The sequence below is a fragment of the Aotus nancymaae genome, unplaced genomic scaffold (genome assembly GCF_030222135.1).
Source record: "Aotus nancymaae isolate 86718 unplaced genomic scaffold, 86718_ANA_hifiasm-v0.15.2.pri h1tg000067l, whole genome shotgun sequence".
Classification (NCBI taxonomy): Eukaryota; Metazoa; Chordata; class Mammalia; order Primates; family Aotidae; genus Aotus; species Aotus nancymaae.
The window spans coordinates 20,144,083-20,170,577 of record NW_026988482.1 but is presented as its reverse complement, the minus strand read 5'-3'; the positions used below and the strand labels follow the sequence as shown (position 1 = coordinate 20,170,577).

General features: G+C 48.2%; 1 protein-coding gene and 1 long non-coding RNA gene across 3 annotated transcripts in view; both read left to right on the top strand.

Moving 5' to 3' along the window:
- LOC105729826 (uncharacterized) overlaps window positions 1–26,495 on the top strand; it is a 164,629-nt gene that overhangs the window by 91,019 nt on the left and 47,115 nt on the right. The window lies entirely within an intron of this gene.
- On the top strand, window positions 20,041–21,850 carry TMEM158 (transmembrane protein 158). Its single transcript, XM_021676134.2, has one exon. It carries the CDS (start codon window positions 20,291–20,293, stop codon window positions 21,185–21,187), a length of 897 nt encoding a protein of 298 aa, XP_021531809.2. The 5' UTR covers window positions 20,041–20,290; the 3' UTR covers window positions 21,188–21,850.

Genomic DNA, 26,495 nt, shown 5'->3' with positions numbered 1-26,495 from the left:
TCTCATGTCCATCTCCCAAGCCCAAACCTGTTCATCATATAGGATTCCTCTTCACCACCGTGCTCCACAACTGACTGATCACAAAGTCCTAGTGCTCTGAGACCCTAAGTAACTTCCCGCTCCTTATCTCTCCCACCATTGCTTGGTCTAAGCCCTCCTGCCTGGCTTCTTTACCCCCTCTGGACCTGCTCCAGCCCATGCACCATGCTGCAGTCTGACAGCTTCCAGAAACATCTTCTTACCTCATTATTCTCCTGTTCAAATGCTTACTTTTCAGGATGAAGCTCTACCTTCTCAGCTCCATGCTGATCCCCTGATGATCCGGCCCCTGTATCTCACCAACCCCCGCTCCCCTCATTCCTTCTGCCTATGCATGCACCCCTCCCAGCACCATGCTCATCTACTTAATATGCCAGGCAGCCTAAAACACCTTTTCCAGTATTTATTTATTTATTATTTATTATTTATTTTTTCCTTTCCCCTTATTTAATTTAATGTGTCCTATTTATCCTTCAAAACACAGCTCAGGCATCACCACCTCCAGGAAGCTTTCTGGATGGCCCAGTGTGATTTAGACAGATGGTCTGTGCGTGCCCCATAGCATCCTGTACATGTCACCGTGTTTGTGTCCTGACTCATCTGAAAGTTCCTGTGGGGTGCACGGCTTTTCATTTATCTCACTATCCCCATTACCATTCTGGACACACAGCAGCCACTGAGTAAGTGCTAACTGAACACATGACATATGTAAAACTTCCTGGCCTGCAGTTAGGGTTTAACAATCCACCATTGTCCTCTCCTGCCCTTGTGGACCCCACACCTTAAATGCACTTTACCGAGGGGGGGATAAAAAAAGCACTTTACCAATTATCTCTATTAGCCTGCTCCTAAGAGACACGTCTGAGCAGATGCAATCCAGGGCAGAGTCCAATGTGTTATTTGCATATGATTTGCCTGAAATATGCATATAATTGGCTTATGCCTGCAGAATCTTATCTCTGGCTATTTGATTTTAATGCTGAAGCCATATTGTTGAGACACACAGGGGGTGAAATATCCCCACACCCCCCAATTGATTTCCCCACTCTTTTCCAACCTGGAGGTCGTGATACTGCCAGTGTTGCCCTGGTGGGTGGGGTCTCAGAGGTCTCTGAGGGGTGAGGAGATGCTAGATGAGGAGGGGAATTGGGCCAGGAGCGGGATGTATGCTTTGCTTTCAAAGCACGAGGAGTTGCATGAGTGTGTGAAGGATCGGGCCCAGGGTGAGGCCAAAGACCTCCAGGTGAGGTCTCTAGGCTCTGAATTGGCTCTGGAAGTTTATTCTACCCAAAGCCTTGGGCTGGTGGAACTTTAGGGGTAGGAAGAGACTGGGTCTGAGTTCTGAGTCAGTTGGCAGGCTGGCCTGTGGGAAAACACAGTGGCACACAGCAGAGAGACTGGGGACCCAGCAGTAGCAGGAGCCAGGACCAGAGGCAGTCAGGAGAGATGTGAGTGCCCAGAGTACCCAGAGATACATGAGAGACATTTGTGTGCCTGTCATCCAGGAGACAGATTTTTGTGTGATTTAAATAAAATCCAAAAGGACAAGTTGAGACCAGTACTTTGAAAGACTTAGGTGAGGCCCCCAGGTTGTTGCATGAGAGTCCCAAGAGTAGGTTCCCATCTAGCTGGTGACACTTTCCTACCTAGCACTGCCTTGTCCTCGCTAGGCCCGCCCAGCACCTACCTTTCCCACCATGGATGTAACGAAAGGCAGCCTCAGGCTGCATGGCCCACCCTCCAGGGCTCATGCAGACCATCTAGGTGGGGTGTGCAGTTTGGACCAGCCCACCTGGGCCCACACAGCATGCTTGGTCTCATGCACAAATGGACACAGCCACATTTTAGCAAGTCATACCCAGGTAGCATGACATCCTAAGTTGAGTTTGCTACTTCCAAGTATGAAACACCACTAACTGCTGTCTGCTTCACACCTTGTTTCCAGCCTACACACTGCCAGACAGATGATCGCACAACACGAAAGATGGTCACCACGGGCCCAAACACTCCTATGCTTGGCTTACATTTTCTGTCTGGCACCTAGGAAAGGCACCTTGCAAATCAGCCCTCTTGGAGTTGGCATAGCTGAAGGCCCAGGAGTGACATTTTAAAGCAGTTGTGCTCTGAAGTAGCTTTGAATAAGAAAAAAAAAAATCACAAAAAGTATTTTCAGCTTCCTATAGTTCCCAAACACCCTGACTCTAAAATGGCACAAAAATCACCTTGCTAGTTTTTTGGTTTTTTGGTTTGGGATTTTGCTTGTTTGTTGGTTGGTTCTGAGATGCAGTTTTGCTCTTGTTGCCCAAGCTGGAGTGCAATGGTGCGATCTCGGCTCACTGTAACCTCGTCTCCTGGGTTCAAGCAATTCTCCTGCCTCAGCCTCCTGAGTAGCTGGGATTACAGGTGCGTGCCATCACTCCTGGCTAATTTTTTGTAATTTTAGTAGAAATGGGGTTTCACCATGTTAGCTAGGCTGGTCTCGAACTCCTGACCTCAGATGATCCGCCTGCCTCGACCTCCCAAAGTGTTGGTATTACAGGTGTGATCAACCGTGCCCAGCCTCCTAGTTATTTTTAAACGTGGATGCCAGGTCTCTGTCCTCAGAGATTCTGATTTCATATGTCTTGGGTGAGTACTAACATCTGTGTTACTAAGAAGCTTCCCAGGTGATTCTGATATGCAGCTAGAAATGACTTAGCCAACTGACTTAGCCACTGGCAGAAAGATAAAGATCTGCACTTGAGTCTGTTGCTACCCAGAGATCACTTGCAAGTGGACAAGGATCTCTGAAAACAAGGTCCCCACGTAAGGAAGGGCTGTATGTCCATTCAAACAACACTCAAGTTTGTCATGATGCAACTACTAATGCTAAAGTTCAGTAAAGTGGTTTCTTCTGCGGGTTGCAATTTAACAGTCTGCCTACTGGAAACAACCATTTGTTAGCTTCTTTCCTGTAGAAATTTTGGTAGAAGGAAAGTTTATCTCCCACCCAACCCCAGCCATTCAGGCATTTGATTTGCAGTTCTATCACCTCGTTAACCTGAATTAGTAAAATTAATTATGAAGCCTGTGGTGCAGAATGATTTGTTCATGTTTATTCTTGTCAAAACAAGTACTAGGCATTTGAAGGGCTAGAATTGCGGTCAAATTCCTCATTAAAGTGTGAGAGGAGCAATAAAGTCCCAACATTTTGTGTTTCATTTAAAACTGTTAGACCTCCTCACCATTGCATGGGTTGTTACAATGCTCCGATTAGAAGGTTACCTATCCTGCTGATGCTCAGCCCAGCTTAATTAACACCTACTCTTCGAATCTCCAACATCCCTTTAAACTGCCTACTCTTTGCCCAGATAGACTCTTACACCTGTCTCAGCAATTCTGGGAGAGACGCTTTGACGTGCCTTTTCAAATCCCCTGTTAATGATCTGGTAATTATTGTAGTGACTTTTCAATGAGGTGTGAGGTGCTCAGGTAGTTGTCAGCCAAGAGAATCCCAAGGTACTGGGGAAGGGGGACACAGCAAAGGAAAAAGGGAAAAAGCCCTGAGCCTGGGTCTGCCTCTCAATTCACAAGGCCAGCCCCATCTGACCAGAGAGGGGGGCCTGCCCAAGGCTGGCATGGCCACCAAGAGTTCTCGTTGGCAGATGAGACCTCTCTGATGTCCTGGAAGCAGCCTGACTATAGAATCTGGGGAAACTGCAGAAATGACCCCAAAATTCCCACCAATACCACAGCAGGCAATGCCAAGTCCTACAGTTGGATCAAGGCAGAAGCCACACTCCTGTGCACAGATGCAATATTGTCGCCAGCCCCCTCCCAATTGAGTCCCTCCCTTCACCTCATGATCTACAACCATTTTAAACAGTCTGGTCTGCTCTCTGTAGAGTGGCCTGAGTGAGAACCATTGATGCTTTTCTCCTAGCACTCCTGTTTTCAGATCTACCGCACAGCCAGCTGGAGTCAACCCAGTTCAGCCGTGCTGGTCACCCCCAACATCTGGAAGTCAAGCATGCCCCCATATCCACACCTGTGCTCCTCCATCACCTGCGTCCACCTGCCAAAGTAAAAGCACCACAGGGATCAGGCGCAGGGTGGAGGATCTCTAGCAGTCTGAGCCTCAAGACAAAGGAGGCTGCAAAACACACCAACGTGTTATAACTGGCCCAAGTTCTCACAACATTTGAGCCGGTCCATCCAGCCCTGCTCCCCCAAATGAAAATCCTAATAGAGAAGTGAAATACCGGCCCTGAGGACCCATTTGGCCATGGAGTCTTATGGAGTAGAGGGCATCATCTACTATATATTTTATATGTCTATATTTTATATATCTATAAAATAAACCCTTGTTTTATTAATGACACATCGTGGAAGGTAATGTGACATGCTCCAGATCAAAGCTTCCCTAACTAATGTCCCTGATGAGACTAGAAGCATATCCCCTGGGACTTTTCCACCACATGCTTTTCCACCCTGAGTTCAAGGTGTCTTCATATTTGTGCTTGCTGGCTTGGCCAGTGTCCTCAACAGAGAGCAAGGCCTTGGGGGCAGGGACAGCTAGGCCGGTTGTGCCCTAGCACAGAGGTAACTGAATATAGCTGCCATTGTGCTGACTGGTCTACCTCTCTCACCTGGCTCCTGGGGCCCCAGACTCCAGACCCCTGCAGGCCCAAATCTGCACCCAGTACTGGCACCTTCCCTGGCTTGGTGACCATGGGTATGGCTCTGGTTAAGTGCTAGAAATTCACTTTCCAAGCTATGGGTCCTGATCTGCATCTCTTTAGTTAAACAAACCCAGCAGATGGGCGGTCTGTGATCCCTTTCTCTATTTGCCTGGGGAGACTGAGAGGCAGACACTCCAGGCATGAGCATTTTAGGTCACTTTTTTACCCTCCAACAATGATAATATTATGTGACAAGATGGAAAAAACACTATTCACTGAAATTCCTCTTAGGGAGAGTCTTGTTTGTGTGGAAGAAATAAACCAAGCCAGTGATTCTCAAAGTGTGATCCCCAGACTGGCGGAATCAGTATCACACGGGAATCACCTGGAACCTTGTTAGAGATGCAGATTCTCAGGTCCCACCCAGACATGCTGAATCAGAAACGCTGGGACAGGGCCCAGCATCCATGCTGTCTGGAACCCTCCAGGGATTCTGGTGCAGTTAAGTCTGAGAAGCCCCGCTGGCCATTTGCAATGGAGGTAGGGACCTCAGAGGAAAGGCTCCACTGGCAAAAATCAGGGCTCAGCTGCCTCATAAGGAGGAAGAATCTGGCTACTTGGATGGCTCTGGTGGGAGGGTCCCAGGATGAATTGGGAGGGAGGAGCTAGGAAAGAACTAGATTGCTCTTTGTGACTGAAAGGAAAGGCTTTTGAGTTTCCTTAAGCAAATCAAGAGGGGAGGAGAGTGAAGATAGGCTACGTGCTGCATGGGAAAGACACAAGAGAGCTAGACCCCACAACCGGACTACTGCAGGGCATGTGGACACTAAGAGAGTATAGCGAAGAATTGTCAGAGGAATTGCATATCCCAATGCAACATGACCTGTCCCTGAACTACAGAAAGTATTGGCAAAGATTATATAAGCCAGGTGCGGTGGCTCACACCTGTAATCCCAGCACTTTGGGAGGCTGAGGCAGGCAGATCACGAGATCTTGGCCAACATGGTGAAACCCTATATCTACTAAAAATACAAAAAATTAGCCGGGCCTGGTGGCACATGCCTGTAAGCCCAGCAACTTGGGAAGCTGAGGCAGGAGAATCGCTTGAACTCGGGAGGCAGAGGTTGCAGTAAGCCAAGATCACACCACTACACTCCAGCCCGGCAACAGAGTGAGACTCTGCCTCAAAAAAAAAAAAAAAAAAAAAAAAAAAAAAAAAAAAAAAAGATTATTTGAACAATCACATGCACTCAGTGGTTCTGTGTTCCTCGTGAACATCACAAAAGGTGCTAAATTCTACGTAGTGCTTTCAATGCCACGCTAAGCAGAAAACCCTGTAAATATCATCGTAATGGCTGCATACTATTTCATAATGTGAAAATGGCTACATTTACTTAACCATCCCCTTATTTATGGACATCTGGTTTCTTTCAGTTTTTTGCTATCATAAACAATGTATAATACACATCTTGGAGCTAAAAATTTTCTTTATTCATGATTATGACCTTGAAACAGATTCACAGAAGTTGAGAGACTTTGTTCAAATGCTAAGCCCTATAGAGCAGCGGTCCCCAACCTTTTTGACACCAGGAACCAGTTTCATGGAAGACAGTTTTTCCACAGATGGGGTGGGGGATGGTTTCAGGATGATTCAAGGGCATTACATTTATTTTGCACTTCATTTTTATTATTACATTGTAATATGTAATGAAATAATTAACTCACCATAATGTAGAATCAGTGGGAGCCCTGAACTTGTTTTCCTGCAACTAGACAGTCCCATCTGAGGGTGATGGGAGACAGTGACAGATCATGAGGCATTAGATTCTCATAAGCAACCACACTAGATTCTTCAGAGGTGCAGTTAACAATAGGCTTCATGCTCCTATGAGAATCTAATGCCCCACTGACAGGAGGCGGAGCTCAGGCAGTAATACAGATGAAGTAATACAGACGAAGCTTTGCTCCCTGGGCTCTCCTGCCACTCATCTCCTGCTATGCAGCCAGGTCCATGGCCCGGAGGTTGGGACCCCTGCTATAGAGAACAGAAATTTCACCTGAGATTGAGCAGGGGGAAGAAGAGTTACCCATAGCACGTATGGATATGATTAAGAGGAGGAAAATAGTATTTTGTTTGTTTGTTTTTAGAGAGTTATAGGGGTTCTAAGATTTGAGCCAAACAACCTCTGGGGTGTGAAGAGAGGAAGTGAAGGGGCTTCCCAGTTAAATTAAAACCTGTTAGGAGTGAAGGTGTCTTGAGTGACAACAAGAGGGTTGATAGATATTTGCTGCATGTATTTGGTTGCAATATAGGAGACCCAATTCAAGCTAGCTTAAGTGAAACTGTAGTTTTAAGCCCACAATCTGATCACAACAGGGAGAGCAGGCTTCAAGTCCAGCTGGATCTAGTGTCTCAAATGACAATGTCAGGCCTTTCTGCATCTGCCACTTCCTGCCATTAGTCGTGTTCCTTCGCACTGCAAATGGGGTGCATTAGTCTGTTCTTGAGTTACTACAGAGAACTAGCTGAGCTTGTGTAGTTTTTTTTTTTTTTTTTTTTTTTTTTTTTGAGACGGAGTTTCGCTCTTGTTACCCAGGCTGGAGTGCAATGGCGCGATCTCGGCTCACCGCAACCTCCGCCTCCTGGGTTCAGGCAATTCTCCTGCCTCAGCTTCCTGAGTAGCTGGGATTACAGGCACGCGCCACCATGCCCAGCTAATTTTTTTGTATTAGTAGAGACGGGGTTTCACAATGTTGACCAGGATGGTCTCGATCTCTTGACCTCGTGATCCACCCGCCTCGGCCTCCCAAAGTGCTGGGATTACAGGCGTGAGCCACCGCGCCCGGCCGAGCTTGTGTAGTTTTTAAAGAAAAGAGGTTTGGCCCATGGTTCTGTGGGCTGTACAGGCTTCTGCTTTTGGGGAGGTCTCAGAAAACTTACATTCGTTGTGGAAGGCGAAGGGGAAGCAAGTATATCTTCACATGGCTGTGGGGGAGTGGGGAGTGCTACACGCTTTTAAACAAGCAGATCTTGGGAGAACGCTGTCACGAGAACAGCAAGGGGGAAGTCCACCCCCATGATTCAATCATCTTCCACCAGGCCTGGCTTCCAACACTGGGAATTACAAGTCAACATGAGATTTGGGTGGGCACACAGAGCAGAACGCTATTATAGGCTTTCTGTATGCCCATGGAGTGGAGCCAGAGGTGGGCAAAGCTGCAGACTGCTCCAGTCTCACTCCCTCCAGCCTGTGATTCCAGAGGAAAGAGCAGCCTTCCTTTATGTCAAGGAAGATCTCTGATTGGCTGGCGTGGGTCACATGCTTGCTCCCTGGGCAAATCACTGTGGCTATGTGTTTGGGATGTCATGATTGGCTAGGCCTGGGTCACATGTCCATCACTGAACCAGTGGGCAAGGTACTCTAATTGGTATCCCCACTGGAACCACATAGAGTTAGCGAGTAGCAGGTACCCAAAAGAGAGGGATGCCCTTCCCAGAAGAAAGTGGAGAAGGGATGTAGGGCAGATAAACCACAGATATTCACTACAGTCTGCGTTCCTCAGTACCCAGCAGTTACTGCTGAGTACTGAATACATCACATTTTCCCCCTGAGCCCAGGTATGACCTTGGTATACTTTTTTTACAGTTTTATTGAGGAATAATTGGTATACAAATAACTGCATATATTTAATATGTACAATTTGATGAGTTTGGCCGTATGAATACTTTGTTTTTTTGTTTTTTGTTTTTTTTTGAGACAGAGTTTCACTCTTGTTGCCCAGGCTGGAGTGCAATGGTGCGATCTCTGCTCACTGCAATTTCTGCCTCCTGCGTTCAAGCAATTCTCCTGCCTCAGCCTCCTGAGTAGCTGGGATTACAAGCATGCACCAACCTGCCCAGCTAATTTTGTATTTTTAGTAGAGATGGGGTTTCTCCATGTTGGTCAGGTTGGTCTCAAACACCTGACCTCAGGTGATCCACCCACCTCAGCCTTCCAAAGTGCTGGGATAACAAGCATGAGCCACTGCGCCCAGCCTATGAATACATTTGTGAAACCACCACAGTCAAGTTAATAAACACATCTAGCACCTCCAAAAGTGTGTGTCCCTTTTGGGAGTGTGTGGGTGGTAAAAACACTGAACATAAAATCTATCCTCTTAACAGTTTTAAGCACGCAATACCATATTGTTAACCACAGGCACTGTGTCATATGTCAGACCTCTAGAACTTGTTCATCTTGTCTATTTGTCCGTTCTCACACTGCTATAAAGAAATGCCCGAGGGTGGGTAATTTATAAAGAAAAGAGGTTTAATTGGCTCATAGTTCTGCAGGCTGTACAGGAAGCATGGCAGCATCTGCTTCTGGGGAGGCCTCAGGGAGCTTTTACTCATGGCAGAAGGCAGAGTGGGAGCAAGCATCTTATATGGCAGAAGCAAGACCAAGAGAGAGATGGGGGAGGTGCCACACACTTTTAAACAACTGGATCTCACAAGAACTCACTATCACCACAATAGCACCAAGGGGGACAGTGCTAAAAGTTGAGAAGCCGTCCCCATGATCCAGTCACCTCCAGTCACCAGGCCCCACCTCCAACTTTGGGGATTATAATTTGACATGAGATTGGATGGGGACACGGGTCCAAACCGTATCATCTTGTATAAATGAAACTTTAAACCCACTGAACAACAACTCCCCGTTTCCTCTTTCCCCTATTGCCTGGCAACCACCGTTCTATTTTCTGCTTCTAAAAGTTTGAGTATTTTAGATCCATCATAGGTGATGCAGTATTTGTCCTTTTGTGACTGACTTATTTCACTCACTATAATATGTCCATCCATGTTGCTGCAAATGGTAAGAGTTTCTTCTTTTTTAAGGCTGTATAGTATTTCATTGTGTGTACGTACCACAATTTCTTTTCCACTCATCTGTCTTTGGAACATTTGGATTGCTTCCACCTCTTGGCTATTGTGAATAATGCTGCAATGAACATGAGAGTGCAGACATCTCCTTAAATTCCCGATTTCAATTCTTTGGATATATATCCAGGAGTGAGATTGCTGGATCATATGTTAATTCTATTTTTAATTTTTTTAGGAACTTCCATACTGTGCAGCTGTACCATTTTCATTCCTATTAACAGTGCAGTATTTCAATTTCTTGGGGTCCTTCTTAACACAGCACTCCAACAACCACTTCTAGACAATCGAAGGTAGGCCACAAAATAAAAGTGATTTGCCATTTTGGAGCTTGTGGTGATAGTGAGTTCTTGTGAGACCCGGTTGTTTAAAAGTGTGTGGCACCTCCCCCATCTCTCTCGGTCTTGCTTCTGCCATATGATGCTTGCTCCCACTTTGCCTTCTGCCATGAGTAAAATCTCCCTGAGGCCTCCCCAGAAGCAGATGCTTCCATGCTTCCTGTACAGCCTGCAGAACCATGAGCCACAGAATAAAAGTGATTTGCCATTTTGGAACTTCAAACAAGATGCCAGATTATCAATGAGCAAAGAACTAAAATAGACAAGATTTAAGAAAAGTTTAGGCCACAGGGGGGTAATTCAGAACCCTCATGGGCCCTCCCTGGCAGATGCCCAATCTTGGGACGGTAGTCACTGAGGATATGGGTTTTGGTGGGCAGCGAGATGGCTGGGTCTTTGGTGGAATGTGGGGCGTTGTGAGCCTCTTTGGTTTGCCTATAGGAGAGTAAATAATGTTCTTCTTGCCATACTGTCACTCAGAAGTGAGTGATGAGTGGACAGCTCAGATCTCTAGGCTTCATTGGTCTAGATTTCCACAGGAGTTTGGTTACAGAAGAAGTCTGATTCCTCTCTCCTGTGCACTCCATCTCTTGGTCAGCAGCCATCCAAAGGGTATGAGCCATGCCAGATGAGGCGAGCAGAGCATGCCAGGACCACAGGCCCAGCAGCAGGGCAGCACTAGACTCTTCTGGAGAGGCTCATGGCACACATCTCCGAAGTCCAGAGGGCAGAACAAACCCAGACACAATCAAGATGGAGGCTGCCCTTGAGGTGCCACCTGGGTAGCAGGGACAGGGCACAGCAGGCCCTGAGTGGCCACAGCATACAGCTTCAAGCAAGCGGTCCCATGGGGATTCTGCTACTGTGTGAGGGACTGCAGGAGTTTGGTCAGCAGCCCAGGTACCAGGAAGCATGACCCAGGATTGGATCCAAGTGATGGCAGGAACAGGCAGAAGGAAGAGAGAAAGAAACATTAGCCCCACCCTCCCCAACCAGGATGTGGTGCGGAGACAGGTTCAATCCCACCAGAGGGGGAGTATGAGCAAGTGGCAGCCTCTAAGTCCAGGTGGCCAGAGGCGAAGTCACCAGCTTGAAGTTTCCATAGTCTCCAGGCATATAGTTAATTTCTATATTTACTAATTTATTTAATAGTTTCTGAACACTTACTACATGCCAGTTACAATCCCATGTACTTTTAAAATGTTACTTCTTTTAGTCCTCATTACAACCCTATGAGGCTGGTGCTCCATCATTATTCTCATTTTACAGTTGAGAAAGTTAAGGCTCAGACTGGTAAGTATCATGCCCAAGACCATACAGCTCATAGACGATTCAAGCTCCAAGACAACCCAATATTGTTCCAGACCTGGTCCTCACTGGTCCAGGGCCTAGGTAGAGAAGGTTGAGAAGGCTCCACCTACAAATTACCCAGAATCTTCTGGAGTCTGTAGCTGGAATGTTCTTTCAGTTAGAGTCTCCACTGCTCAGCCTAGTGATGACCCAACAGCCCCACTCAGATCATGGGCTCCAAGTTATTGCCTATTTCCACAGATTTATTCAGAAATTAAAGCTGGGGCTGGTCCAGCCTGAGCCTCCATCTCACATCTGAGTCTCCTGGAGTCTCACCCAGGTCCTCAGCAGAGCTAAAAGGAGCAAGCCTTAATTGCATCAGAACGGAAGCTTGCTGAATACACCGGCACTCTTGGTGCATGCAATCAATCCTCCACCCTGTAAATCTAGTTACAAGTGTGATTCCGGCAATTATAAAGCCCATCATTTTCCTCTTCTTCCCTAAGTAAATTAGAAAGGCTCATTGCTCTCACTTTGCAACTGGACCTCATTTTTAAAGTGCAGCTATGAGAGCACTGAAAAGGATTGTACTTAGAGAGGCACTGGGCCTGATGCTCAGTTGGCCGAGGGGCTTGGCTTCCAGCCCTGGTTTTGTTACCAAAAAGATGGTGATCTTTGGCAAAGCCAGGACCCCTCTCTGTGCCTTGGTTTCCATGTGTATAGAAAGAGGAGTTTGGATTAGGTGGCCTCTAGGATCTCTTCTAACTGTCATGGCCACTGGATTTGCTTGATTGCCAAGGATGACTCCATGTAGACAGAAATTTAGCTTTTTTTAAGCCAGAAGCTTGCCCTCCCTATTTTCCACATACAGTGATGAATCCCTCCAGGTGGAAGTATACCAGTTTCCACAGCAGGGTAAGGACAGAGAAGAAGCCACATGCCAGTGTTCCAAAAAAACAGTACTTTCTGGAACTAAAAGTCCTAGCTAGCCACACTCACTGAATACTTACCTTGTGCAGGCACTGAACTGGTTGTTTTATAACAATAAACTCCTTTAACCTTCACAATAGAGCAGCTGTTAGGCCCATTTCATAGACATGAAAACTGAGACACAGCAAGACAAAGTGGTATATCCAAGCCAGGTTTGCTAGGCTCCCAAGGCCATGCTCATAGTCTTAACTCTCTCAAATCCCCAAAATTGAGGACTTTAGTAGAAAACGCGAGGACAGACAGACCAAGAGGCAATCTCAACATGAAGAGACTGCCAGGCAGGACACCTGCCTAACTGAGCACATCCAAGCAAATTGCGGCTGTCTCACAACCACGTAGGGGCCCGTAGATCCAGCAAGAAGGGCTGGGTTAGAAGGCATGAAAGGCCATGATAAATGTGTTCCAGTGTTCCTGGCTCTCTCAAAATGGGCTTTTGCTTCCCCATCTCTTCTCCGTCTCTGTAAATGGAATGCCAGTTATTTCATTTGAAGGGATATTGGTGCTGTTTTGAAGCAGCATGAAGTAAATTTTTATGACACTTGTTAGTGGCTGACGGGGGAACATTCAGTTGCCTTGACTTTGATGACGCAGCTTTTTTTTCTCAGGTTTGCAACACTGAAATCCTCAGAATTTACAATTATAAATGCTAAATGTCTCATCTTAATTTGTTACAAGGTGGATGCACGAACCACAAAATATCACTTGCTTTAAAAGCTGTCTCTCCCAAAAAAATTAATTTAAGGGGCACACAAATTTATAGAAATGCAGGTTACCATATTCCAAACATTTTTTTCAAGGAATAGATTCTGTTGGGTTCATCTGATGGACATTAACCCCAGAAATAACTGTTTAACAGCAGTCGTTTCACAGAAACCACTTTTCTGTCCCTATCAGTGTGGATTAGTCAGTTTCCCTGGTCCTTTTTCCCCTCACCCTTCCATACCTCTCCAATTATTTTGTTTTAAAATCCATCAGTGTCATACATGAAGGCTCCTAAGTAAGTTGGGAGCTGCAGGCTGGGTGTCTGTCAAACTGAATCCCAGGTTCCCGACCAGCACTAACTGAGCACCTTCTGTACCAGGTGCCCTGCTGAGCAATGGAGAAGACACCAGTGGAGGAGACACGCTTGTTAGCAGGAAAACCACAAGCCAGAGCTCCATCAATAAGGATGCATCAGACTAGGAAAACATCCTTAAGTATTTATTTCAGTATTGGCAGAATTTATGAACTGAGGATGAGTGCAGAGTATATTCCTGGAAGGCTGAAGTGCTGATGAGTCAGCCCTTGCCCAAGGCCCAGCCTTCCTGCACCTGTTTTTTCATCAGTAAAATGGGAAGATAACTTCCAAGTCACAGGGTTGTTAGTGATGATGGAGGCCATTCAGCAGGGCTGCAATGAGAAACAAGGTTGTCAGACAAGGCTTGAATCTCGGTTCCACCACTGTATGACTGTAAAAGTCACTTAATCCCTCTGAGCCTCAGTTTACTTCATCTGTCTTCCTCATGGAACAGTGGTAAGGATGCATTTCAAGCTCTTAGCACAGCGCCTGGCACAAGTAACTGCCAGTTAAGGAACAGCTATCATCTGGTAAAGGTGCCAATGTCAGGCTAAGCCCAGGAGAGGTGCTCACTCAGCAGGCATTTCTCTCGCCGTTATTGACAAGAAAACTGAAGGGCACCACATGTACCACCTGGGCATCATTTTCCTTCCAGTTCTCTTTTAGATACTCTCCATCTCTCCAGAACAGCAGAAGCTTCTTACTTCCTCAAAATGTCTTTGCTAAAATCTTACCAGATGCACAGCATGACTACAGAAAAGAAATACAGGCAGCAGTTCCTGCCTACCATGCACACAAGGTATCCACATGCAAACATTCAACGCGCCAGACAGAATTAAGTCTAAATAACAACGTAGGCTGGCAACAGTCGGCTTGTCCCAAGGCGGCCCATGATTAATTACCAAATGAATTATGCAGGCCATAACTGCAGCCAGAATTCTGCAGAGGCAACCCTCCTTTCTGACCACGGTGGTCAGGAAGGATAAACGTCCACACCCTAGAGACTGGGTAGAGACAAGTGGAGGATCACAATGCTTCATGCAAGCAGAGGGCAAGAGACTGTCAGGGTCTAAATCAGCTGAACAGGGCGGGGCGCAGTAGCTCATGCCTGTAATCCCAGCACTTTGGGAGGCTGAGGAAAGTGGATCACCTGAGGTCGGGAGTTCCAGACCAGCCCGACCAACATGGATAAACCCCATTCTACTAAAAATACAAAAAATAAAAATAAAAAAATAGCTAGGCATGGTGGCACATAACTGTAATCCCAGCTACTCAGGAAGCTGAGGCAGGAAAATCGCTTGAACCCCAGAGGCGGAGGTTGCAGTGAGCCAAGATCGCATCACTGCACTCCAGCCTGGGCAACAAGAGCAAAACTGTCTCAAAAAAAAACCCAAAAAAATCAGCCGAACATGGGGAGCTTCCAGACTTCCACACCAGTGGCCCCTGGCAGATGCCCAGATGTTCAGCTGCTCCTGTAAACCAGTCCTCAAGCTTCCCATATGAGAAATGGGATTTGTCAGGGAAACAGCCATGAGAAGAGTTATTTTCCCCACTTCGTAGTCCTCCCCCAAACACAAACTCAACACAAATGCCACAACCTCCCGTGACTTTGATATAGCTGAACCACTGGCTTCTAGCTGCTGCTTTTTTTCTGTCCTATTTTTATGATTCTTTTGTGATTCTTGCTTATTTCTCAGTCTACAACATATGGTAATAATGTCTTAATTCCACCCACATAATAAGAGAGAACTAAGGAATTGCTGTACCTGCCGCACTCTGAGGTCGTTGGATGAAAGGAATTCAAATAACTCAGAGAGATCTTTTTTTAAAGTTATTATTTCAATAGGCAGTATAAGGAAAAATTAGCTAATACTGGGGAGAGACATAGGAAATGAAGACAATGAAATTACCACGCATCATTGCTAATAATTTTCTTTGAAGTCCTTAATTATTGTGTTCTAACAATACAGTCCATGTAGAAAAATGTGCTGTCCCTGTTTTATGGACAAAGATTTATCAAATCCTTCCATTCGTTTTATAAATATTTCAGAACTTGGGGAAATGGAAGCGGTCTCATTTGCCTTTCTTCCTTAAACCTGATATAAGGAATGTCTAGGTGGTTCTGTCCATCTCCATTCTCTAAGCTGCTGCCCACGTCTTGCTGGGTTGACTCAGTCTATTGAATTAACTCCCTCATTCCTCAGCTATTTATTGAATCCCTACTGTGTGCCATGTGCTGCTCCATTGAACAAAACAGGTAGTTTTGCTTTGAGGGACCAGACATGCAAATAAAGGAAGATACATTAAACAAAGAAGAAGCGGGGCCGGGCGCGGTGGCTCACGCCTGTAATCCCAGCACTTTGGGAGGCCGAGGCGGGTGGATCATGAGGTCAAGAGATCGAGACCATCCTGGTCAACATGGTGAAACCCCGTCTCTACTAAAAATACAAAAAATTAGCTGGGCATGGTGGCACGTGCCTGTAATCCCAGCTACTCAGGAGGCTAAGGCAGGAGAATTGCCTGAACCCAGGAGGCGGAAGTTGCGGTGAGCCGAGATCGCGCCATTGCACTCCAGCCTGGGTAACAAGAGTGAAACTCCGTCTCAAAAAAAAAAAAAAAGCAGCAGCAGCACAACAGTATGTCAGCTGATGAGAAGTACCAGAAAGTGGGACAATGCATAAGAGGCTGTAGAGTGATGGGGAGGCCGGGCGCAGTGGCTCATGTCTGTATTCCCAGCACTTTGGGAAGTGGAGGCAGGTGGATCACTTGAGGTCAGGAGTTTGAGACCAGTCTGGCCAACATGGAGAAACCCATCTCTACTAAAAATACAAAAATTACCCAGGCATGGTCATGGGTACCTGTAATCCCAGCTACTGGGGAGGCTGAGGCCGGAGAATCACTTGAACCCAGGAGGCGTAGATTGCAGTGAGCCGAGATTGTGTCACTGCACTCCAGCTTGGGTGACAGAGTAAGACTCTGTCTCAAAAAAAAAAAAAAAAAAAAGTGATGGGGATGGTGGGAATGAGTGTTGCTTATAGAGAGTGGTCAGAACAGGCCTCTCTGAGGAGCCAACATCTGAGCAGAAATCTGCAGGAAGAGAGGGAGCAAGCAAGACAGGAATTAGAAAGAAGAGTGTCAGGCAGAGGAAACAGCATGGGAAAAGGCCGTGAGTTGAGTTTTCTTGGTGTGTTCATGAAACAGTAGAGAAGCAGGATGTCTGGAACAGAGCAGGCGAAGGGAAGAAGGGAAAGTGCAAGAAGATGGATCGGAGAGATGCGGGAACCACAGCTTATGAACAGATGCCAGCCAATAGCACAGGCAGAATTCTCCACCAGTAGGCAGACTCACTCAGTCGGCCAACACGAGCACGGGCCACCCTTTGCCCTGGCTGGCCCTCCAGGTCCCTGCTGAGTGGGAAGGAAAAGCACAAAGTCATCATGGTTGAGAAAGGTGGTGAGACTTCAAATTTTCCTTTTTTTTTTTTTTGGTAGAAGTAATATTTGCACAATTTAGATATGAAAAATGCAGAAAAGAATAATGATGCAGAGGCAGAAAAGACATCAGGTAGCTGGGATTAGAATTGTTTCCTCCCTGCTTTCCAACCTTTGTATAAGGCTGTTATAATACATTTATAAAAAATACATCTTTAAAAAGGAACTCAACTGAAAGTTTTTCTCAAAATAAAATAGAATTGTACCACATACTTGTTTAACTTATGATGGCTACTGCTATGAGATGAGATGCCTCTAGTTCTTAAAAAAAAGAAAGAAAGAAAGAAAGAACTTTTGAGATGAGAGAGACTGTACTGATATCTTGGCTTTGCCACTGACTGCTGTGGGGCCTCCGCAGGTGCTTTACCTCCTCTGAGCCTCACTTTTCTCATGGTAAGAAAGGTATCACATCCATGGGATTGTTGTGAAGATCAGAGATGATGTGTGTGTGCGTCAACACCTGGCACGTGGAACGTACTAAACTAGCGGTAGCTAGTCAGAGCTGCTCAGAGGTAGGCAAATTTCTTCAATCAACAAGTATTGGCCGGGTGCGGTGGCGCACACCTGTAATCCTAGCACTTCGGAAGGCCAAGGCAGGCAGATCATTTAAGGTCAGGAGTTCGAGACCAGCCTTGCCAACATGGTGAAACCCCGTCTCTACTAAAAATACAAAAATCACGCCAAGATCACGCCATTGCACTCCAGCTTGGGCGACACAGCAAGACTCCGTCTCAAAAAAACAAAAAAGCAAAACAAAAAGTATTTACTGAGCCTCTACCCTGAGCTAGGTGCTTTTCCCGTTGTTTGGAAAATAACTTCCTTGCTATCTTCTGTTCTCAAATTCTAAAAAGATAGCAAATCAATCTAGAAAGTAGGATCTGTGTTACTATCTGAAGGGTAATTACATTCTGAATGAGGGCGAGGTGATGGAGTCCTCAGCACGGCACCTGCTAGAGAAGTGGGCAGAATGCAGGTTGCTAGGATGCAGGGCTTCAGTGGCGCAACTCTGCAGGGAACTGCTTGGCTCCCCAAATAGATCTCTTGTCTTTTCCCTTTGCTGCTGCCTTCCCCACTGCACAGACAAAGCCAGGAGTGTCTCAGGAAAGCCCAGGAAGCCCCTGCCTCTGACACAGACCCCAGAGAATGTCATCTGCAGTCACAGGCAGCAGCCTAGCTCAAAACACACCCTTGAAGACTAGGCCTCTCTCAGCCCTCAGGATCACTTGATACTCCTGTTCTTCAGCATTCACAGCCACATGGCTTAGATTAAAACAGTTCTGCCAGATCACCCAGCAGATTCTGTTCCTGACATGCAAAGGCTGAAAGGAGAAGTCATTTTTACTAAAAGCAGGAAAATTCACATCATTCTCCTTGTTCGCACAAAAGTGAGAGAGGCTTAAATGAAAGCAATGTCCCATCCCCTTGGGGAAATTAACTCTTTCTGTAGGAATCAAGTGCCATTCTAGGCAGCCAACTTGGGCTGCACTGATAGTATCTACATCACAGCAACCACCACGTGGGAACATCTGGGGACAGATAGACACTGGATTGGGACTATTATCACAGCAGTCCTGCAAGGAGGTACCACCCACACCCTAACTCAGATGGAGAAACCAAGGCCAAGTCAGAATAATGGCTTTTAGGCTGGGCGAGGTGGCTCACGCCTGTAATCCCAGTACTTTGGGAAGCCAAGGCAGGCAGATCATGAGGTTAGGAGTTCGAGACCAGCCTGACCAACATGGTGAAACCCCCTCTCTACTAAAAATACAAAAATTAGCCGGGCGTTGTGGTGCATACCTGTAATCCCAGCTACTCCGGAGGCTGAGGCAGAAGAATCGCTTGAACCCAGGAGGCGGAGGTTGTAGTGAGCTGAGATCATGCCACTGCACTCCAGCCTGGGCAACAGAGTGAGACTCCCATCTCAAAAATTTAAAAAAACAAACAAAAAAAAGAATAATGGCTTGCTTAGCTGGCAAGAGGTGGGATAAGTTGGGGAGCTTTATTTTGAAGCTGTTTTTGCAATATTCTCAGTCCCATTTTTACCTATTGCTAGAAAACAATGGACAAAAGCTTCCAGAAAAATAATCAGCCGGGATGCCTAGCAATGTAGCTGGATTCTTGGCAGACCTTTCAGAAGGATTAGCTGGTTTAGAGGGAGGGCCGTTTGGTTGACGCCTGTCTCTGCTCCCTCCAACCCTCCGCTCTCCGAATCAGGAATACTTGGTGCTCATGGAGTACAAGGGTTTCAAACTAAAATAAAATAGATAATAATTCAATAATTCAATATACATGTTCCCTAAAGAATGATGAGAATGAGAAGGGTCCATGAAGTTTGTTTCCAAGTGTGAGGTGCCAAACTACTAGGAAAGTGCTTTTCAATATAAATGTGACAAATCTGATCTCTTGACACGTTATTCTTGGCAGCCCTTCTCCCGTATATTATCCCAAAGGGGATGAACTGCCTCCTGACGTTCTAACCTACAACTTGGGTTCTAACCCACAACTCTTTCATGAACGTGTGCTCACCCGACCTGTCAGGACCTGTGTCCTCCCAGTCAGGACCCCTGGGCGGCAGAGCTTCAGGGCTCACATTCCCCGCAGCCAGCCACTCTCCACTCGAAACTCCAAGGCAGGCAGATCATGAGGTCTTGGAATTTTCCTCGCTTGCTGTGAGGAGAATCCCAAGTGAGTCTACTGTGCTGGAGCCATAGAAAACCAGCTAAACTCTACAGATTCGAGATAAGAGACATGTGAAAAGGCAGAAAGAACTACTGGCGCGGAGTTGTTTCTGGCTCGTTGGTTGGCCTAGTGATGCCCTTTCCCCTCTCTCGGCCTCAGTTTCCCTTTCTGTAAAACAAAGGAGGTTCGGTAGCGCTAAAGCGACACTGCTCAGCTCCCCTAAGACCTGACAAAAGGATGATCTCCGGGCCCTCGAGCCTCCCGCTGAGGACGCGATTCACCCAGAGCGCGGGGGTGCCAGGGGTGCGTCCGCAGGCTTCCCCGCCTGCCCGCCCGCACGCACGCACCCCAGGCGATCCGCTCTCCGCCGCGCCCCCGCACCCAGCCCTGCTTCCCTCCCGCCCGCACGCGGTCCCGCCCGGGCGATTCCTCTCCTAGCCCCGGCGCGTGGAACCCTGCCCTCCCCCGAGTCCCCAAGCCGGGCGCGAGGAGGGCGGGGCAGGGCGAGGCGGGGCGGGGCGCGCGGGAGGCGGAGCCGAGCCGGGGAATCCTGCTCTGGGCGAGCACCCGGCCCCGCAGAGCAGCCCGGCCGTCCAAGGGCCCCGGCGTTGGGGGCGGCGGGGAACCCCAGACGCAGCCGGGTCTGGAGAGATCCCCGCGCCAAGCCAGCCGCTGCCACCGCCTCCGCGCCGCCCCCGCGGGCTGGCAGGCGCCCGCACTGCGCCCGGCCGCCGGCTCCCGCGGTCCCACCGTCCGCTCGCCGGCCCGTCGCCCGCTCGCCATGCAGCCGCCGCCGGCCCCGCGCACGTAGGCGCCCGCCGCAGGCCATGCTGCCCCTGCTCGCCGCGCTGCTGGCCGCCGCCTGCCCGCTGCCGCCCGCCCGCGGCGGGGCCGCGGACGCGCCCGGCCTCCTCGGGGTGCCCCCCAACGCTTCAGTCAACGCGTCCTCCGCGGGCGAGCCCATCGCCCCGCGGCTGCTGGCCTCGGCGGCCCCCGGGCCCCCCGAGCGCCCAGGCCCGGAGGAGGCGGCGGCGGCGGCGCCGTGTAACATCAGCGTGCAGCGGCAGATGCTGAGCTCGCTGCTCGTGCGCTGGGGCCGCCCGCGGGGCTTCCAGTGCGACCTGCTGCTCTTCTCCACCAACGCGCACGGCCGCGCCTTCTTCGCCGCCGCCTTCCACCGCGTCGGGCCGCCGCTGCTCATCGAGCACCTGGGGCTGGCGGCGGGCGGCGCGCAGCAGGACCTGCGCCTCTGCGTGGGCTGCGGCTGGGTGCGCGGCCGCCGCCCCGGCCGCCTCCGGCCCGCCGCCGCCCCCAGCCCCGCCGCCACCGCCGGGGCGCCCACAGCGCTGCCCGCCTACCCCGCGGCCGAGCCGCCCGGGCCGCTGTGGCTGCAGGGCGAGCCGCTGCATTTCTGCTGCCTAGACTTCAGCCTGGAGGAGCTGCAGGGCGAGCCGGGCTGGCGGCTGAACCGTAAGCCCATCGAGTCCACGCTGGTGGCCTGCTTCATGACCCTGGTCATCGTGGTGTGGAGCGTGGCCGCCCTCATCTGGCCGGTGCCCATCATCGCCGGCTTCCTGCCCAACGGCATGGAGCAGCGCCGGACCACCGCCAGCGCCACCGCCGCCACCCCCGCCGCCGTGCCCGCGGGGACCACCGCCGCCGCCGCCGCTGCTGCCGCCGCCGCCGCTGCCGCGGCCGTCACCTCGGGGGTGGCCACCAAGTGACCCGCTCCGCTCCTCCCTGTGTCCGTCCTGTGTCCGCGCGCGCGGGCGCCTTTCCCGCCGGAGACTCGGCCGGTGTGCTTCTTGCTGTAGTTATCGTTCGTTCCTCTTCCTGGGATGGGGCCGCCGAGAGGCCCCAGCGCCTTTGAAAAGCAAGGTTTGTGCTGCGCTTCCAGTTCCGAAAAGCAGGTGTAAGCCTTTGGACTGAGGGTGGGATCACAGCTCCGAAGACGGAGAGGAGGGAAATGGGGCCCTTTCCCCTCGATTGCATCCCCCTGCCGGACTCCCTCCCCGCACCCACGTGCCCTAGATTCATGGCAGAAAATGACCAAATCCTGTGTATTTGTTTTATATATTTAATAACTGTTTTAAATGAAAGTTTTAGTAAAAAAAAAAAATACAAAACAAAAAGATTAAATTGCTATTGCTGTAGTAAGAGAAGCTCTTTGTATCTGAACATAGTTGTATTTGAGATTTGTTGTTTTTAAATTTATTTAAAATTGGGGGGAGGGCACGGGAAGGATTTAACACCAATATATTGTTACCGCTGAAAATGAACTTTATGAACCTTTTCCAAGTCGATCTATCCAGTGACGTGGCCTGGTGGGCGTTTCTTCTTGTATTTATGTGGTTTTTTGGCTTTTAATACAGACATTTTCCTCCAGAGATGTGTATGTAGCTTTTTCTTTGTTTGATTTGGGAAAGGCAATCCAAGAATTGCAAGATGTTATCCTAAAGCAGGAGCGAGGGAATCTCGGAAAAGTTAGAGAAGGGTAACTTCTGTCTCCCTTACCTGGCTGTGAGAGATAGGAGATGGAAACCGTATTATTTGCCCTGATGGCAATTGTCTTGCATCTCATCCCACTGGCCCCCAGTGCCCACCCACCCCCACCTGTCACCTGTACCTGCCACGGTGGCAAAACACAGTTTTTCATTATTTAACTTTTTACTCGCTGTTCCAAGCTCTGCAAAACACCCAGGCAAGTGTCAAAATGGTAAAATCAGTAGTTCCTCTGAGCTCGGATGGCTTTCACTAAACTGACTCACTTTAAAAGGCATATAGATTTCTTTTCATATGCATGACCTTTAGCAGATGAGCACATTCCAAAAGCTGCTTTTAAAACCTAAGATATTATTTTGGTATTTCGATTTTTTAAAAAGATAAACTCTTGGGGGATAAGTAGTTAATAATCACAAGACTTTCTTCACTCTTGGTTTTCATGTTACGGTGTCTGCTGAGTAGTGGTTTCAGATTCTTCCAGGTTTTCAGAAGAGTAAGAAAAAAGTCCTTAAAGAGACTTAATATTTAAAATTATTTTAAAAGCCTTTTTAAGAGACTTTGAAAGCTGCTTTCCCTTGTTCCATCTCTTCCTCATTTTTGCAAGAATATTTGAGATTGGTCTAGAGCTATAGTTCTCAAAATGTGGTCCCTGGACCAGCAACATCAGCATCACCTGGAAACTTGGAGATGCAAAACTTAGGCTCCACCCAGCATCTATAGAATCAGAAACTCTGGGATAAGGCCTAGCAATCTGTGTTCTTACATGCCCTCCAAGCCATTCTGATGTATTTCCGGTTTGAGAACTGCTGCGTTCTAGTGGAATGGAACCCTCAAATGCAGGTTGCCTCCTTTTATCTTGAGATGTCTTATTACATCAAAGAAATGGGATGCTTATTTTCCCAGGAATCTGGCTGAAGGAGAGGCTGGGTCATTGCCCCAAAGCTTCAGCGGCTCCTCTGGCTTCTTGAGGTCCTAAGATATCTGTAGCAGGGACCAGCCCCTGAGAGGGGAGAGGGTGGCATATTCATCTCTGTAGGTCGTAAATGTTACTATTTTCCAACCCTGTCATAACTAGCAAGAGAAAAAATCAATAATTTTGCTAACCTTGATCAATTTTAACATAATCATAGCATTTATAACTCTGAAGGCACATTATGTATTCTTTGTACCACACACATGTAATCACTCTCCCTGCTTTTTTCCAAGATGGATACTATGGCTCAGAGAGGTTGAGCATCTTGTCTACAATCACACAGCTACACAAGGCAGAACTGAGGCTAAATTCAGGATTTCTGCCTCCCTGAATGCTATTGTTCATCACTAGAAATTTCTTTTCCCAGGGGAATTAGGAGCTCACTGCTCAAGGTCCACCCTTCTGTTGACCTACCCTGGCCACTGTCAGATTTTGTGTAGCTACAAATCCAAAGGAACCTGATAGCATTAATTTTAAATGAGACACTCAGGCACTTAATGGAACTTTATATATATGAGCCCTAATGGCTACCTTTTGATTGGGGGGTGGCAAAATATCAACATCTTTTGATTTTCAGAATTGCCAGTGGAGTCTGCATGTGTGCATGTGTGCTCTGGGCTCTGTATGTGTGTGTGTGTATCACTGATGGACTGGTCAGTCCTAGAAAGTGAGGACACAGCCTGTAGGTCCTTTTGATCTTGTTCAGTTGGAGTCGTCCACTGGGTAAAGGAAGTCAGGCCTTGACAAGCTTAGCTGTGGGGTCTGTATTTTCTAGTCAGTTTGATTTGTATCATCTTAGTAGTGAAACGCTTCCAAGTATGTAATTTACTAAGGGTTACTCAGGAGTTCTTTTCTGACAGAAAGGAAGTGTGCCATTTTAGCCAGTGTACGTGTGCACATGGCACCCCCAGATTCCAGCCCATTCATAAAGCTTCGTGGGGCCAGCTTGAGTTGCCAATGATATAGCTGAGTCCCCAGGATAAATCATCATTCTCAGTTATTTTTGCTTCTCCTGAGAGAAAGTTTACCCCTGGGGAGGATGCATATCCTTATTGTGTAATATCCAGCTGCTGCCAAAGGCTGCCTTTCTGAGTTTTCTACATCATCAAGAGAGCTGCCCCCAGTCCCAGATCTGAACACTTTAGTCTCCTTTGGGGCTTGCCAAAAAGACCACCCTACCCAAAGCCACACCTCCTACCTGAGGCACCACATCCAATGACTGATTAACACAGGGCAGAAAGACCCAGCCCTCTGGCCACAACCTGGGACAGCTCTGAAGGGTCCTCCACCTACCCTCCAGCACCCACGCCTCTTCCATTCAGGACTGACTCCCCTCAGGGCTGGCTGAGGTGTCCATGGAGACTGCATGGAGTTGAGCTACTCCCTCTGTCCGCCATCTGCCTCCTTCCATTCCTTCCCTTCCACAGGCCTTAATCCACACTCCTTAATAAGCCTCTTGCACACCGATCTCTGTCTCACAGCCTGCTTCTTGAGGAACCCCACATGTGACAGGCAATTTGCCTAACGACATGCAGAGTTGTTCTAGCCATGTGATCATTAGGCACATATGAGGAGCACATCACATAAATGCTTCTCATTTGCATTTCTTTTACATAGATCACACATTTCTGCTTTTTCTCTTCCATCTGGATATTCCCTAATAACCAGAATCAATGATATGGGAAATTTCCCCTAATGTCACTTCTTGTTTAATTATCACTTTTTGTTGATATACACATCAAAGGAGGATGCCTTGTTTCTTTCCCCCTCATATCACCTTATCAGTTAGGATATGACAGGTTATGCTGCACTAATAAGCAATCCCAGCTTCCGGTGGCTTGTGCAAGAAAGGTTTATTCCAGGTCGGGCATGGTGGCTCACATCTGTAATCCCAGCACTTTGGGAGGCTGAGGTGGGTGGATCACCTGAGGTCAGGAGGTTTATTCCAGGTTGAGCACAGGGGCTCACACCTGTAATCCCAGCACCTTGGGAGGCTGAGGTGGGTGAATCACCTGAGGTCAGGAGGTCAGGAGTTCGAGACCAGCCTGGCCAACATGGTGAAACTCTGTCTCTAATAAAAATATAAAAATTAGTCAGGCATGGTTGTGCACATTTGTAATCCTAGCTACTTGGGAGGCTGAGCCAAGAGAATTGCTTGAACCTGGGAGGTGGAGGTTTCAGTGAGCTGAGATCACACCACGGCACTCCAGCCTGGGTGACAGAGTAATACTCTGTCTCAAGAAAAAAAAAAAAAAAAAGGAAAGGTTTATTCCTTGCTCATGTTACATGTGCAAAGGTGGCAGGAGTTCTGCACTTTGGAATCACTCAGGGATCCAGGTTATGGGGTTTCTGACTCAACAAGGTGGCCACCATCATCAAGGTAGAAGGAAGCAAATTCTGGAGGGTCTCACACTGGCAATTCAATGCTTCAGGCAGGAAGCTACATTCTTTCTGCTCATGATGAGAACTGTCATGTGGCCCCAGCCATCACAAGGAGACCCAGGAGTTCACATTTCCCGGTGGCCAGAGGGAGAGGAAAAACTGGCATCAGTGAGCAGCATTAATGATAACCACGACTCCCAGCACCGCCATACCTGTGAGATCTGTGGGCCACCCAGAAGAATTCCAGGACTTGGTTTGGTGAGTAAACAAAGGATCATTCTAGAAGTGCTGGCTCTAGACCCTCCTCTTCTGACACCCACACCACCTGGCCATGCTGGAAGCCATCTGCCACTCCTGGGGCATCTTACAGACCATGCTGGTATCAGCCTGGTAGTTTTCCAAAGTTAGGGGAGGGGAGATCCCTAAGGAACTTAATCTGGAAGATTTGCACTCTGGATCCCCATGGTCTAGGAATCTTGAGGGAATGGGAGAATAGTTAGAATTAAAATGGGGAGAACTGAGAGTGTGTCAGAACAAGCATCTCAGCTCTCCTGGCCTCGCCCCTCCTCCAAACATATTAACATCAGGGGCAGGAAGAGGGTGGGTCTTTACTCTCCTATTCTCTCCTTTCACTGGGGGCCAATATCTTTCATTTCCCAGCTAGACAAAGAGATTTCGAGCTAAAAGGACTGGGAGAGTTAAGAGCAATGTAAATGACATTCAGTTTACAGCTAAGTCTTTTCCTCAGGCCAGAGAAGCCACTAGGAAAAGGCAGGGATGACAGAGGTGCCCTTGTGTGCACCTTGCCATGAGTGCTCAGTGGGGCCTGTTCCTGACTTCCCTCTGGTCTCTTGCTGGTAGACCTTCTGTTCCCGCCACCACCCCAGGGCAGCCCTGCTCTTTAGACAGTGCCTGCGCCCTTCCCGGCTCTGCTGCGCCTCTTCTGGGACATCTCTCCCAGTGCAATACAGGGCTCATTCTGGGCTGGAGTGTCGAACCCCTTCACCATGCGTGAGACTGCTGGGGAACAAGTCTTCAACCGGAGCATGGGTTTCTTAACTGCATTCACCGTGGGCAGGCACTTACCAGACATCACTTTCCCTTCTTGGCTCTTCCTTGCTGGGTCTTCAGTTTTAGGGCAAAACTGCTTAGTGCAGGCTCCACACATTAGGAGG

Coding starts and splice junctions, on each gene's coding strand:
- TMEM158 (XM_021676134.2), top strand. CDS start 20,291: ATGCTGCCCCTGCTCGCCGCGCTGCTGGCCGCCGCCTGCCCGCTGCCG.